General features: G+C 41.8%; 1 protein-coding gene across 2 annotated transcripts in view; it reads left to right on the plus strand.

Annotated features, from left to right (window-relative positions):
- Positions 1-5,541: 5,541 nt before the first annotated feature.
- si:ch211-168d23.3 (BRD4-interacting chromatin-remodeling complex-associated protein) overlaps positions 5,542-16,423 on the plus strand; it is a 42,101-nt gene continuing 31,219 nt past the window's right edge. Inside the window, exons 1-4 of one of the 2 annotated variants that reach the window (XM_014211625.2) lie at positions 5,542-5,879; positions 8,705-8,932; positions 14,738-14,865; positions 15,021-15,063. In XM_014211625.2, the coding sequence (XP_014067100.2) occupies positions 8,912-8,932; positions 14,738-14,865; positions 15,021-15,063 (192 nt within the window). In that variant the 5' untranslated portion in view covers positions 5,542-5,879; positions 8,705-8,911. The remainder of the gene's footprint in view (positions 5,880-8,704; positions 8,933-14,737; positions 14,866-15,020; positions 15,064-16,423) is intronic. The other variant, XM_014211626.2, reaches the window with a different exon arrangement.

Consider the following 16,423-nt stretch of genomic DNA (forward strand, 5'->3'; position numbering starts at 1 on the left):
GGCCTGTCAGTCAGTGGCTGTTGGATGCAGATTTTTTTATTATGGGGGAAGGCCTGTCAGTCAGTGGCTATTTGATGCTGATAGGTTTATTATGGGGGAAGTCCTGTCAGTCAGTGGCTATTTGATGCTGATAGGTTTATTATGGGGGAAGGCCTGTCAGTCAGTGGCTATTTGATGCGTTTCTGTTTATTATGGGGGAAGGCCTGTCAGTCAGTGGCTATTTGATGCTGATATTTTTATTATGGGGGAAGGCCTGTCAGTCAGTGGCTATTTGATGCTGATAGGTTTATTATGGGGGAAGGCCTGTCAGTCAGTGGCTATTTGATGCTGATAGGTTTATTATGGGGGAAGGCCTGTCAGTCAGTGGCTATTTGATGCGTATCTGTTTATTATGGGGGAAGGCCTGTCAGTCAGTGGCTATTTGATGCGTTATCTGTTTATTATGGGGGAAGGCCTGTCAGTCAGTGGCTATTGGATGCTGATTTTTTATTATGGGGGAAGGCCTGTCAGTCAGTGGCTATTTGATGCTGCTAGGTTTATTATGGGGGAAGTCCTGTCAGTCAGTGGCTATTTGATGCTGATAGGTTTATTATGGGGGAAGGCCTGTCAGTCAGTGGCTATTTGATGCGTATATGTTTATTATGGGGGAAGGCCTGTCAGTCAGTGGCTGTTTGATGCTGATAGGTTTATTATGGGGGAAGGCCTGTCAGTCAGTGGCTATTTGATGCTGATAGGTTTATTATGGGGGAAGGCCTGTCAGTCAGTGGCTATTTGATGCGTATCTGTTTATTATGGGGGAAGGCCTGTCAGTCAGTGGCTATTGGATGCTGATTTTCTTTATTATGTGGGAAGGCCTGTCAGTCAGTGGCTATTTGATGCTGCTAGGTTTATTATGGGGAAAGGCCTGTCAGTCAGTGGCTATTTGATGATGATAGGTATATTATGGGGAAGGCATGTCAGTCAGTGGCTATTTGATGCGTATCTGTTTATTATGGGGGAAGGCCTGTCAGTCAGTGGCTATTGGATGATGATTTTTTTATTATTTGGGAAGATCTGTCAGTCAGTGGCTATTTGATGCTGATAGGTGTATTATGGGGGAAGTCCTTTCAGTCAGTGGCTATTTGATGCTGATAGGTTTATTATGGGGGAAGGCCTGTCAGTCAGTGGCTATTTGATGCTGATAGGTTTATTATGGGGGAAGGTCTGTCAGTCAGTGGTTATTTGATGCTGATAGGTTTATTATGGGGGAAGGCCTGTCAGTCAGTGGCTATTTGATGCTACTAGGTTTATTATGGGGGAAGGCCTGTCAGTCAGTGGCTATTTGATGCTGATAGGTTTACTATGGGAGAAGGCCTGTCAGTCAGTGGTTATTTGATGCGTATCTGTTTATTATGGAGGAAGGACTGTCAGTCAGTGGCTATTTGATGCTGATACGTTTATTATGGGGGAAGGCCTGTCAGTCAGTGGCTATTTGATGCTTATCTGTTTATTATGGGGGAAGGCCTGTCAGTCAGTGGCTATTTGATGCGTTTCTGTTTATTATGGGGGAAGGCCTGTCAGTCAGTGGCTATTGGATGCTGATTTTTTATTATTGGGGGATTGCCTGTCAGTCAGTGGCTATTTGATGCTGCTAGGTTTATTATGGGGAAAGGCCTGTCAGTCAGTGGCTATTTGATGCTGATAGGTTTATTATGGGGAAGGCATGTCAGTCAGTGGCTATTTGATGCTGATAGGTTTATTATTGGGGAAGGCCTGTCAGTCAGTGGCTGTTGGATGCAGATTTTTTTATTATGGGGGAAGGCCTGTCAGTCAGTGGCTATTTGATGCTGATAGGTTTATTATGGGGGAAGTCCTGTCAGTCAGTGGCTATTTGATGCTGATAGGTGTATTATGGGGGAAGTCCTTTCAGTCAGTGGCTATTTGATGCTGATAGGTTTATTATGGGGGAAGGCCTGTCAGTCAGTGGCTATTTGATGCTGATAGGTTTATTATGGGGGAAGGCCTGTCAGTCAGTGGCTATTGGATGCTGATTTTTTATTATGGGGGAAGGCCTGTCAGTCAGTGGCTATTTGATGCTGCTAGGTTTATTATGGGGAAAGGCCTGTCAGTCAGTGGCTATTTGATGCTGATAGGTTTATTATGGGGAAGGCATGTCAGTCAGTGGCTATTTGATGCTGATAGGTTTCTTATGGGGGAAGGCCTGTCAGTCAGTGGCTGTTGGATGCTGATTTTTGTATTATGGGGGAAGGCCTGTCAGTCCGTGGCTATTTGATGCTGATAGGTTTATTATGGGGGATGTCCTGTCAGTCAGTGGCTATTTGATGCTGATAGGTGTATTATGGGGGAAGTCCTTTCAGTCAGTGGCTATTTGATGCTGATAGGTTTATTATGGGGGAAGGCCTGTCAGTCAGTGGCTATTTGATGCTGATAGGTTTATTATGGGGGAAGGCCTGTCAGTCAGTGGCTATTTGATGCTGATAGGTGTATTATGGGGGAAGTCCTTTCAGTCAGTGGCTATTTGATGCTGATAGGTTTATTATGGGGGAAGGCCTGTCAGTCAGTGGTTATTTGATGCTGATAGGTTTATTATGGGGGAAGGCCTGTCAGTCAGTGGCTATTTGATGCTGATAGGTTTATTATGGGGGAAGGCCTGTCAGTCAGTGGCTATTTGATGAGTTTCTGTTTATTATGGGGGAAGGCCTGTCAGTCAGTGGCTATTTGATGCTGATAGGTTTATTATGGGGGAAGGCCTGTCAGTCAGTGGCTATTTGATGAGTTTCTGTTTATTATGGGGGAAGGCCTGTCAGTCAGTGGCTATTGGATGCTGATTTTTTATTATGGGGGAAGGCCTGTCAGTCAGTGGCTATTTGATGCTGATAGGTTTATTATGGGGGAAGGCCTTTCAGTCAGTGGCTTTTGGATGCTGATTTTTTTATTATTGGGGAAGGCCTGTCAGTCAGTGGCTATTTGATGCTGATAGTTTTATTATGGGGGAAGTCCTGTCAGTCAGTGGCTATTTGATGCTGATAGGTGTATTATGGGGGAAGTCCTTTCAGTCAGTGGCTATTTGATGCTGATAGGTTTATTATGGGGGAAGGCCTGTCAGTCAGTGGCTATTTGATGCTGATAGGTTTATTATGGGGGAAGGCCTGTCAGTCAGTGGTTATTTGATGCTGATAGGTTTATTATGGGGGAAGGCCTGTCAGTCAGTGGCTATTTGATGCGTATCTGTTTATTATGGGGGAAGGCCTGTCAGTCAGTGGCTATTTGATGCTGATAGGTTTATTATGGGGGAAGGCCTGTTAGTCAGTGGCTATTTGATGCGTATCTGTTTATTATGGGGGAAGGCCTGTCAGTCATTGGCTATTTGATGCTGATAGGTTTATTATGGGGGAAGGCCTATCAGTCAGTGGCTATTTGATGCTGGTAGGTTTATTATGGGGGAAGGCCTGTTAGTCAGTGGCTATTTCATGCGTATCTGTTTATTATGGGGGAAGGCCTGTCAGTCAGTGGCTATTTGATGCTGATAGGTTTATTATGGGGGAAGGCCTGTCAGTCAGTGACTATTTGATGCTGATAGGTTTATTATGGGGGAAGGCCTGTCAGTCAGTGGCTATTTGATGCGTATCTGCTTATTATGGGGGAAGGCCTGTCAGTCAGTGGCTATTTGATGCATATCTTTGTATTATGGGGGAAGGCCTGTCAGTCAGTGGCTATTGGATGCTGATTTTGTTATTATGAGGGAAGGCCTGTCAGTCAGTGGCTATTTGATGCTACTAGGTTTATTATGGGGAAAGGCCTGTCAGTCAGTGGCTATTTGATGCTGATAGGTTTATTATGGGGGAAGGCCTGTCAGTCAGTGGCTATTTGATGCTGATAGGTTTATTATGGGGGAAGGCCTGTCAGTCAGTGGCTATTGGATGCTGATTTTGTTATTATGAGGGAAGGCCTGTCAGTCACTTGCTATTTGATGCTACTAGGTTTATTATGGGGAAAGGCCTGTCAGTCAGTGGCTATTTGATGCTGATAGGTTTATTATGGGGGAAGGCCTGTCAGTCAGTGGCTATTTGATGCTGATAGGTTTATTATGGGGGAAGGCCTGTCAGTCAGTGGCTATTTGATGCGTATCTGTTTATTATGGGGGAAGGCCTGTCAGTCAGTGGCTATTTGATGCCTATCTGTTTATTATGGGGGAGGCCTGTCAGTCAGTGGCTATTTGATGCTGATAGGTTTATTATGGGGGAAGGCCTGTCAGTAAGTGGCTATTTGATGCTGATAGGTTTATTATGGGGGAAGGCCTGTCAGTCAGTGGCTATTTGATGCTGATAGGTTTATTATGGGGGAAGGCCTGTCAGTCAGTGGCAATTTGATGCTGATAGGTTTATTATGGGGGAAGGCCTGTCAGTCAGTTGCTATTTGATGCTGATAGGTTTATTATGGGGGAAGGCCTGTCAGTCAGTTGCTATTTGATGCGTATCTCTTTATTATGGGGGAAGGCCTGTCAGTCAGTGGCTATTTGATGCTGATAGGTTTATTATGGGGGAAGGCCTGTCAGTCAGTGGCTATTTGATGCTGATAGGTTTATTATGGGGGAATGCCTGTCAGTCAGTGGCTATTTGATGCGTATCTGTTTATTATGGGGGAAGGCCTGTCAGTCAGTGGCTATTTGATGCCTATCTGTTTATTATGGGGGAGGCCTGTCAGTCAGTGGCTATTTGATGCTGATAGGTTTATTATGGGGGAAGGCCTGTCAGTCAGTGGCTATTTGATGCTGATAGGTTTATTATGGGGGAAGGCCTGTCAGTCAGTGGCTATTTGATGCTGATAGGTTTATTATGGGGGAAGGCCTGTCAGTCAGTGGCGATTTGATGCTGATAGGTTTATTATGGGGGAAGGCCTGTCAGTCAGTTGCTATTTGATGCTGATAGGTTTATTATGGGGGAAGGCCTGTCAGTCAGTGGCTATTTGATGCTGATAGGTTTATTATGGGGAAGGCCTGTCAGTCAGTCTTTATTTGATGCGTATCTGTTTATTATGGGGGAAGGCCTGTCAGTCAGTGGCTATTTGATGCTGATAGGTTTATTATGGGGGAAGGCCTGTCAGTCAGTGGCTATCTGATGCTGATAGGTTTATTATGGGGGAAGGCCTGTCAGTCAGTGGCTATTTGATGCTTATCTGTTTTAATTGTGCTGCATGTGTCATTTATTTTCTCAGCAGGCCATTTCTGGAAATTTTACATTTTGAAATATTTCAAATGTCATTGATGCCTTTTAACGAATCATTCATTGTAAATGTATGCAACATGAAATTATTTTAGACAGTCGCTACTGTTTGGACGTAATATATGAGAAATAAGACCGCTAGCTCAGTTATAGGTCTATGAGAATTAGATTTTTTTATTTTTATTTAACCTTTATTTAACTGGGTAAGTCAGATCTTTAGAGGACAAGTATTTCCATTGGCTTCTGTAGTCCTCATACATGCATAATGAAATAGCTCTGCGATGACAGAACATTATCCAAGAGAGCTGGGGATATTTAAAGCAGCGTTTGTAGAACGTCCGCATGATGACAGCAGCACACGAGAGAGAGAGAGAGAACATGCAGCGTTCCCATCTCTTCTTCACCACTGAAGGACGTAGCGGCAGCTGGGCCACATCTCTTCTTCACCACTGAAGGACGTAGCGGCAGCTGGGCCACATTGCTGCCTTCTACTGTTTTCTACCTTTTGTGTTCTGGTCGGCTCTCTCTCTCACTCTTGTTTCGCACCCACCCCAGTCCCACCCCTCCTCTTAGCATCTCAAAAGAGCACTGAGAGAGAATCGATGGCGCAGAGGCCCGCCTTGCTGACAGGACAATAAAACCACAAAAGAAGAAAGGGTGAGTTTTTTTTTTCTAAGTTGAATTGCGGGAATTTTCTCTAATGGCAGAAGGAGACTGTGGACGGTGGAGTCTGTGGCTATATTTACACAGCATCCTTTGTTGTTTTCCGCTGCCCCCCCCCCCTTCTCTCTCTCACCTCTCGAAAGAAATAAGAATCACCAGCACCAAACCATCCATAGCAACTATCTGTACATTATTTTAGATGTGAGATCTAACTCTCACTCCCAATGTACAGCGTATAGCCTATTCAAAATATAACGACAAAAAAAAAGCACCAGTATATTATTTAAGACATATTTAGACCCACGTTTAAAATTGTGCGGGATGGTTCGAGGTCGGTCGTTTTTAATTCAATACTCGCTGCGGTAACGTTTACCGTTTACCGCAGGCTGGTGTGTGTGTGTGTGTTGAGGTTGTAAACAAAACAAAAAAAAAATATGACAGATCGGTGGAGGAGGTCGGTCTATTTTAAGGGACCTCCCCTGGAAATTGAGTGAGAGGGGTAGGAAATGGAGCAAGTAGCCTAATGTTGTTACAATGTGTTATGGGTTAATTCGCACTCGCTTCTCAAGACAGCTCGCTTAAGGGGAGGGGAGGGGGGGTAGCCATCTCCAAACAGAATACTCTGTTTTCAAATAGGATATTATTTTTCTCACCCACACTTTCAAGCCCATAACATAGGAAAATGGCATATAAACAGAATCATATGAACCATTTCCCACAACATAAAAGATGATGTTGAATGTCATTGATATGGTCTGTTATTGTGTGGTTACAGTTTCTACATGTTATTGATATGGTCTGTTACTGTGTGGTTACAGTTTCTACATGTTATTGATATGGTCTGTTATTGTGTGGTTACAGTTTCTACATGTTATTGATATGGTCTGTTATTGTGTGGTTACTGTTTCTACATGTTATTGATATGGCCTGTTATTGTGTGGTTACTGTTTCTACATGTAATTGATATGGTTTGTTATTATGTGGTTACTGTTTCTACATGTTATTGATATGATCTGTTATTATGTGGTTACTGTTTCTACATGTTATTGATATGGTCTGTTGTTATGTGGTTACTGTTTCTACATGTCATTGATATGGCCTGTTATTATGTGGTTACTGTTTCTACATGTTATTGTTTGGTTACTGTTTCTACATGTTATTGATATGGTCTGTTATTGTGTGGTTACTGTTTCTACATGTTATTGTGTGGTTACTGTTTCTACATGTTATTGATATGGCCTGTTATTATGTGGTTACTGTTTCTACATGTTATTGATATGGTCTGTTATTGTGTGGTTACAGTTTCTACAAGTTATTGATATGGTCTGTTATTGTGTGGTTACAGTTTCTACATGTTATTGATATGGTCTGTTATTGTGTGGTTACTGTTTCTACATGTTATTGATATGGCCTGTTATTGTGTGGTTACTGTTTGTACATGTAATTGATATGGTCTGTTATTATGTGGTTACTGTTTCTACATGTTATTGATATGGTCTGTTATTATGTGGTTACTGTTTCTACATGTTATTGATATGGCCTGTTATTGTGTGGTTACTGTTTCTACATGTTATTGATATGGTCTGTTATTGTGTGGTTACTGTTTCTACATGTTATTGTGTGGTTACTGTTTCTACATGTTATTGATATGGTCTGTTATTGTGTGGTTACTGTTTCTACATGTTATTGATATGGCCTGTTATTATGTGGTTACTGTTTCTACATGTTATTGTGTGGTTACTGTTTCTACATGTTATTGATATGGTCTGTTATTGTGTGGTTACTGTTTCTACATGTTATTGATATGGTCTGTTATTGTGTGGTTACTGTTTCTACATGTTATTGATATGGCCTGTTATTATGTGGTTACTGTTTCTACAGGTAATTGATATGGCCTGTTATTATGTGGTTACTGTTTCTACATGTTATTGATATGGTCTGTTATTATGTGGTTACTGTTTCTACATGTCATTGATATGGTCTGTTATTATGTGGTTACTGTTTCTACATGTTATTGATATGGCCTGTTATTGTGTGGTTACTGTTTCTACATGTTATTGATATGGCCTGTTATTGTGTGGTTACTGTTTGTACATGTTATTGATATGGCCTGTTATTATGTGGTTACTGTTTCTACATGTTATTGATATGGTCTGTTATTATGTGGTTACTGTTTCTACATGTTATTGATATGGCCTGTTATTATGTGTTTACTGTTTCTACATGTCATTGATATTATTGATATTATTGTCATTGATATCATTGATGTTATTGATATGGCCTAATGGACACCAATTCATGTCTGCAATCACCCTACACATCTGTTGTACTGGGCTGTAATGTATCACACATACACACAGCAATGTGTTGGTGCTCCCGAGTCTAAGGCACTGCATCTCAGTGCTCGATGCATCACTACAGACCCTGGTTCGATTCCAGGCTGTATCACAACCGGCCGTAATTGGGCGGCACACAATTGGCCCTGAGTCGTCCGGGTTTGGCCAGGGTAGGTCGTCATTGTAAATAAGAATTTGTTCTTAACTCACTTGCCTAGTTAAATAAAGGTTAAATATTTTTTTTAAAACACCAATGTTTTGGATGCAAATGAGAATCCAAGCTACACACATAATATATTTGGTTGCTGTCATTTCTATAGAATACAGTAACCAAATTAAAGATTCATTACGAGAGAAGTCAGGAGAGGACTAAGCCCGGACTGTTGTGGGTAACAGACATAGGTCTAAAGCAGAAGACTGGTGCTGTAAGACTTTAGTAGTAACTTTAAATGACCTCTCAACGTGGCCATGTTGTGCCCTTAGGACCTGCACTGCCTTAGTCCGCTCCGTTGTGAGATCCAGTGATGCCCCGTCAGACCGAGGACCTGCCCCACAGTCCTGCCTCCTCAACTGGACACCGTTTTGCTGCCAGCCCCTAATCCCCTGGAGCCTCTGGAGCTTCTGAATCCTCAAACCCAAGGCAGAGGTTCCCATGAGGCCCCCCAGGAGAACTCAGCGTGACACCTCTGTATGGGGCCTCCAGCATATAAAGTAGGTCTGAATCCATCCGTGCCCTTCACACCAGAAATATAGTATGTCTCACACTCTGTTAACCTTTTAGGGACAGACGTTCCGCTAGCAGAACGCCGCACCAATATCCAATGGTAGAGCGTGGCGCGAAATACAAATACCTTAAAAATGCTAGAACTTCAATTTCTCAAACATATGACTATTTTACACCATTTTAAAGACAAGACTCTTGTTAATCTAACCACATTGTCCAATTTCAAAAAGGCGCTACAGCGAAAGCAAAACATTAGATTATGTCAGGAGAGTAAAATGCCAAAAATAATCACACAGCCATTTTCAAAGCAAGCATATATGTCACAAAAACCAAAACCACAGCTAAATGCAGCACTAACCTTTGATGATCTTCATCAGATGACACTCCTAGGACATTATGTTATACAATACATGCATGTTTTGTTCAATCAAGTTCATATTTATATCAAAAACCAGCTTTTTACATTAGTATGTAATGTTCAGAACTAGCATACTTCCGGTGAATTTACTAAATTACTCACGATAAACGTTGACAAAAAAACATATTTTAAGAATTATAGATACAGAACTCCTTTATGCAATCGCGGTGTCCGATTTTAAAATAGCTTTTCGGTGTAAGCACATTTTGCAATATTCTGAGTAGATAGCTCGGCCATCACAGGCTAGCTAATTTGACACCCACCAAGTTTGGTGCTCACTAAACTCAGAATTACTATAAGAAAAATTGGATTACCTTTGCTGTTCTTCATCAGAATGCACTCCCAGGACTTCTACTTCAACAACAAATGTTGTTTTGGTTCCAAATAATCCATAGTTATATTGAAATAGCTCCGTTTTGTTCGTGCGTTGAGGTCACTATGCGAAGGGTGACGCGCGAGCGCATTTCGTGACAAAACATTTCAAAATATTCCATTACCGTAATTCGAAAGCATGTCAAACGCTGTTTAATTAAAATCACTTTGTATGTCATTTTTCTTGTAAAATAGCGATAATATTCCAACCGGGCGACGTTGTATTCATTCAAAGGCTGAAAGTAGTCTCGTGAATGCGCATCTCCAGTGTCATTGTTCCCAGGCTGACCAGTAACAAATACTCCTGCTGTTCTTAGCCCAGAGACTGCAGACACCCCATTAGACTTTCTGGCGCCTTCTGAGAGCCAATGGAAGCCTTAGAAAATGTCACGTTACAGCACAGATGCTGTATTTTTGATAGAGATGCTACAGAAGGACAATAAATTGTCAGACAGGCCACTTCCTGTATGGAATCTTCTCAGGTTTTGGCCTGCCATATGAGTTCTGTTATGCTCACAGACACCATTCAAACAGTTTTAGAAACTTTAGAGTGTTTTCTATCCAAATCTACTAATTATATGCATATTCTCGTTTCTGGGCAAGAGTAGTAACCAGTTTAAATCGGGTACATTTTTTATCCGGCCGTGAAAATACTGCCCCCTATCCCAAACAGGTTAAACCACTGAAGGAGGAAGGATATGGGGTGCCCTTCACACCAGAAATATAGTCTCACACTGTCACGGTTGTCGTAGAATGAAGGGACCAAACTGCAGCGTGATTATCGTTCCACATATTTTATTATTAACCTGTGAAACTATGCAATACATACAAAATAACTAAAGAACAAAAACAACACACCGTGACGCAGAGGTGAAACATACACTAACTCAAAAACAATCTCTCACAAACCCAGGTGGGAAAAACACCTACTTAATTATGATCTCCAATTAGAGACAACGATGACCAGCTGCCTCTAATTGGAGATCATCCCAAACAAAACCCAACATAGAAATACAAAAACTAGAACATAACAACATAGAAAATCTAAACTAGAAAAAAAAACTGTCACGCCCTGACCTATTCTACCATAGAAAATAACAGCTTTCTATGGTCAGGACGTGACACACACTCTGTTAAACCACTGAAGGAGGAAGGATATGGGGTGCCCTTCACACCAGAGATATACAGTACCAGTCAAAAGTTTGGACACACCTACTCATTCCAGGGTTTTTCTTTATTTTATACTATTTTCTACATTGTAGAATAATAGTGAAGACTTCAAAACTATGAAATAACACATATGGGATCATGTAGTAACCAAAAAAGTGTTAAACAAATCAAAATATATTTTATATTTGAGATTCTTCAAATAGCCACCCTTTGCCTTGATAACAGCTTTGCACACTCTTGGCATTCTCTCAACAAGCTTCATGAGGTAGTCACCTGGAATGCATTTCAATTAACAGGTGTGTCTTGTTTAAAGTTAATTTGTGGAATTTCTTTCCTCTTAATGCATTTGAGCCAAACAGTTGTGTTGTGATAAGGTGGGGGGGGGGGGAACTGACAGGCCTGCCAGTCCATCATTACTTTAAGACATGAAGGTCAGTCAATACGAAACATTTCAAGAACTTTGAAAGATTCTTCAAGTGCAGTCGCCAAAACCATCAAGCGCTATGATGAAACTGGCTCTCAAGAGGACCGCCACAGGAAAGGAAGACCCAGAGTTACCTCTGCTGCAGAGGATAAGTTCATTAGAGTTACCAGCCTCAGAAATTTCAGCCCAAATAAATGCTTCACAGAGTTCAAGTAACAGACACATCTCAACATCAACTGTTCAGAGGAGACTGTGTGAATCAGGCCTTCATTGTCGAATTGCTGCAAAGAAACCACTACTAAAGGACACCAATAAGAAGAAGAGTTTTGCTTGGGCCAAGAAACACGAGCAATGGACATTAGACCGGTGAACATTTGTCCTTTGGTCTGGAGTCCAAATTGGAGATTTTTGGTTCCAACCGCTGTGTCTTTGTGAGACGCCGTGTGGGTGAACGGATAATCTCTGCATGTGTATTTCCCACCGTACAGCATGGAGGAGGAGAAGGTGTGATGGTGTTAGGGTGCTTTGCTGGTGACACTGTCTGTGATTTATTTAGAAATCAAGGCACACTTAACTAGCATGGCTACCACAGCATTCTTGAGCATTACGCCATCCCATCTGGTTTGGGCTTAGTGGGACTATCATTTGTTTTTCAACATGACAATGACCCAACACAGCTCCAGGCTGTGTAAGGGCTATTTGACCAAGAAGGAGAGCGATGGAGTGCTGCATCAGATGACCTGGCTTCCACATTCCCCCGACCTCAACCAAATTGAGATGTTTTGGGATGAGTCGGACAGCAGAGTGAAGGAAAAGCAGTCAACAAGTGCTCAGCATATGTGGGAACTCCTTCAAGACTGTTGGAAAAGCATTCCAGGTGAAGCTGGTTGAGAGAATGCCAAGAGCGTGCAAAGCTGTCATCAAGGCAAAGGGTGGCTATTTGAAGGATCTCAAATATAAAATATATTTTGATTTGTTTAACACTTTTTTGGTTGCTACATGATTCCATATGTGTTATTTCATAGTGGTGATGCCTTAACTATTATTCTACAATGTATAAAATAGTACAAATAAAGACAAACCCTTGAATGAGTAGGTGTTCTATAACTTTTGACCGGGAGTATAGATATCCCTAATATGACGACTGCTGTACACAACATAGAAGCTTATCAGGTCCTGATCATCCTACTATGCTTCTTCACCCGAGGTTGACACCCAATTGCTGATCAATCAGTTCTTTATTCTCCAGGCTCTGCTTTGTCATCAAAATGGACAACCTTGCAATGAGTGACATGTATCCATCGTGATTTTCCCTGGACTTTTACTGCTGACCTCGTTATGAGCAAAACTTGATAAGGACCTTCCCATTTTGGCCCTAATGTCTCTGTTACATATTTTTGTTATACTATCACCCACTGTCCTGGTACTACGTCATGTCCCCCCCCCCCCCTCGGGAGTTATTACCCACGGCCTCTGTTACTTGTCTGTCTATGATTTCTCCTACTGCATTAGAAAGTTATATTCAATAGTTAAGTATTGTGTCACTCATAAAATGTATGTCTGCTTTTCTCAAATCTAACGTGCCTGGTAGTGACACGGGTCGACCTGTGACGACCTCAAACAGACTCAACCCTGGGGTTTTGTTATGTGTTGCCCGTATACTACATAATACTGTAGGCAATGCATCCGGCCATGCTATCCCTTCTTGATGCATCTTTGAAAGTTTCTCTTTCAAAACTCTATTTGTGCGTTCTACCTGTCCACTCAATTGAGGATGGTAAAGGGCAGTGTAGTTGCCAGTCTATGTTCAGAAGACGAACTACCTCCTGACACACTTTTCCTGTGTAATGCGTGCCTTGTTCGGGAATCTAATTGTTCCGGAAATACCCATCTGGGAATTATTTCTGGAATCAGAATTTTAGCTGTGTGTTGTGCAGTTCCTTTCTTTAGTAGTGTAGGCTTTAACCCATCGTGAGAAACGATCAACAAACGACCAGCACATTTTCATGTCTTTTACATTTGGGCAGCGTGATGTAATCAAGCTGTAAATGTCTGATGGGTCCTGGTGGGGCAGGCGGTACGTCATGTCTGTATTTTCAACCATCCCTTGGTGTTGTTTTCCATACAAATGTTGCAATTCGCCATGACAGTCTCAGCCTCTTTCCGCACACCAGGATTCCACCATTTGCCCACAAAATGATAAACTATCTTGTCCAAACCAATGTGTCTCAAATAGGGGATCTGTTTCACCAAGTAGGGTAGGAGTGCATTTGGCACTACACATCTCCGGTTGTATTTTTACACACCTTCTTGATGGAGTTTGCACCCTGCAGTCATCCATTCCAAACACTTCATATTTTGGTCCACTGTTTATGTCATGCCCTGATCTGTTTCAACTGTCCTTGTGATTGTCTCCACCCCCCTCCAGGTGTCGCTTATTTTCCCCAGTGTATTTATCCCAGTGTTTCCTGTCTCTCTGAGCCAGTTCGTCTTGTATGTTTCCAAGTCAACCAGCGGTTTTCCCCGCTCTCCTGCTTTTTTTGCATTCTCCTTTTTCTAGTCCTCCTGGTTTTGACCCTTGCCTGTTTCTGGACTTTGTACCCGCCTGCCTGACCATTCTGTCTGCCTTGACCACGAGCCTGTCTGCCATTCTGTACCTCCTGGACTCTGATCTGGTTTTAACCTTTTTGCTTGTCCACGATCATTCTCTTGCCTACTCCTTTTGGACTAGTAAACATTGAAAGACTCCAACCATCTGCCTCCTGTGTCTGCATTTGGGTCTCGCCCTGTGCCTTGATAGCTTTACATGTCTATAATGTGTTGTAATGTATCCAAGGTGTATCTCCTAACCAGTTTAGGTGACAAAGGTGTTCTCTTGGCAGCCGCCTTGGCAGCTCTGTCAGCCAGGTCATTACCTTTACTCTCATCTGTAAAGATTTTCCCATGTGCTTTCATTTTCAAAATTGCAACTTGTCCAGGTAACTGGAGAGCATTCAGTAGAGCTCTCACCTCTGGTCCATTCTTCACAGAAGCTCCCAGTGATGTCATGAATCCTCTGTTTTTCCATATTTATTCAAAATCATAGGTAACGCCGAAAGCATACATCGAGTCTGTGTAGATTTGAGCTATTTTTCCTTCAGCCTGTTTACGTGCTTCTGTCAAAGGCACCAGGTCCGCCACCTGTGCGGATGTTCCTGCAGGTAACGTGCCTGTCACTATCACGTTGTCCATTGTAGTAACTACCCAGCCTGCACCCCCCCCCCCCCACCTCCATAATGTACAATGAAATCTATCTTTTGATATTGAATAATGTTTTCTCAGCAACCACTTTCTAAGTATGATTTTCCTACCGAATAATGAGGTGTGCTGCGATGCTGTAGCTACTTCAAAACATCTCAATGTCACCAGGTGCTGAAGATGCATCTAGAACGAGAGAGAGAACTATGTGATGTGACCTTCTCATCCTCCTCCTCCTCCTCCTCTCCTTCAGTTGACATGGAGAATGAAGACGGGACGTGTCTACTTGATGTTTTGTGGTGAGTGCTGCTGACAAGATCTTTCTGCAAAAAAAAAAAAAAAGGTTGCTGATAGAAATGAAATATGATATTAGTTTGATACTCAGAGATAATATGTTTAATCAGCCAGTCCTCTTCGAAGAGCTATATTTAACCCTGTTCTATTTTCCATTCAGTGATCCCCAAGCCTTAAATAACTTCCTTCATGGAACCAATGAGGTAATACTTTCTCTTATTATCCAGGGTTAATTAGAACTGTATCTCAGAGAGACAACGCCAAATGTATTATTGATTTTATAAATAGCTGTAGGTGTTGTTCATGGTACAAAAACGTTGAAAATACAACTATTGTTGTCACAGAGACCCAGAGAAAATAGCAATCAGAATACTAGTTTAGTAGGATCTCTATGGTCATACCTGTCTGTCATCTCACATTTACATTTACATTTTTAGTCATTTAGCAGACGCTCTTATCCAGAGCGACTTACAGCAGTGAAAGCATACATTTCAATTAAATTCATAACATTTCTTTTTTTATTACATTTTTTTCCCATACTGGCCCCCATCTCTATTGTCATAACTGTCTGTCTGTCATCTCTACGGTCATAACTGTCTGTCATCTCTATGGTCATAACTGTCTAACTGTCTGTCATCTCTACAGTCATAACTGTCTGTCATCTCTATGGTCATAACTGTCTAACTGTCTGTCATCTCTATAGTCATAACTGTCTAACTGTCTGTCATCTCTATGGTCATAACTGTCTAACTGTCTGTCATCTCTATGGTCATAACTGTCTGTCATCTCTATGGTCATAACTGTCTATCATCTCTATGGTCATAACTGTCTGTCATCTCTATGGTCATAACTGTCTAACATCTCTATGGTCATAACTGTCTGTCATCTCTATGGTCATAACTGTCTGTCATCTCTATGGTCATAACTGTCTAACTGTCTGTCATCTCTATGGTCATAACTATCTAACTGTCTGTCATCTCTATGGTCATAACTGTCTGTCATCTCTACGGTCATAACTGTCTAACTGTCTGTCATCTCTATGGTCATAACTGTCTAACTGTCTGTCATCTCTATAGTCATAACTGTCTAACTGTCTGTCATCTCTATGGTCATAACTGTCTAACTGTCTGTCATCTCTATGGTCATAACTGTCTGTCATCTCTATGGTCATAACTGTCTAACTGTCTGTCATCTCTATGGTCATAACTGTCTGTCATCTCTATGGTCATAACTGTCTAACTGTCTGTCATCTCTATAGTCATAACTGTCTAACTGTCTGTCATCTCTATGGTCATAACTGTCTAACTGTCTGTCATCTCTATGGTCATAACTGTCTGTCATCTCTATGGTCATAACTGTCTATCATCTCTATGGTCATAACTGGCCCCCATCTCTATTGTCATAACTGTCTGTCTGTCATCTCTACGGTCATAACTGTCTGTCATCTCTATGGTCATAACTGTCTAACTGTCTGTCATCTCTACAGTCATAACTGTCTGTCATCTCTATGGTCATAACTGTCTAACTGTCGGTCATCTCTATAGTCATAACTGTCTAACTGTC

The sequence above is a fragment of the Salmo salar genome, chromosome ssa09 (assembly GCF_905237065.1).
Source record: "Salmo salar chromosome ssa09, Ssal_v3.1, whole genome shotgun sequence".
Taxonomy (NCBI): Eukaryota; Metazoa; Chordata; class Actinopteri; order Salmoniformes; family Salmonidae; genus Salmo; species Salmo salar.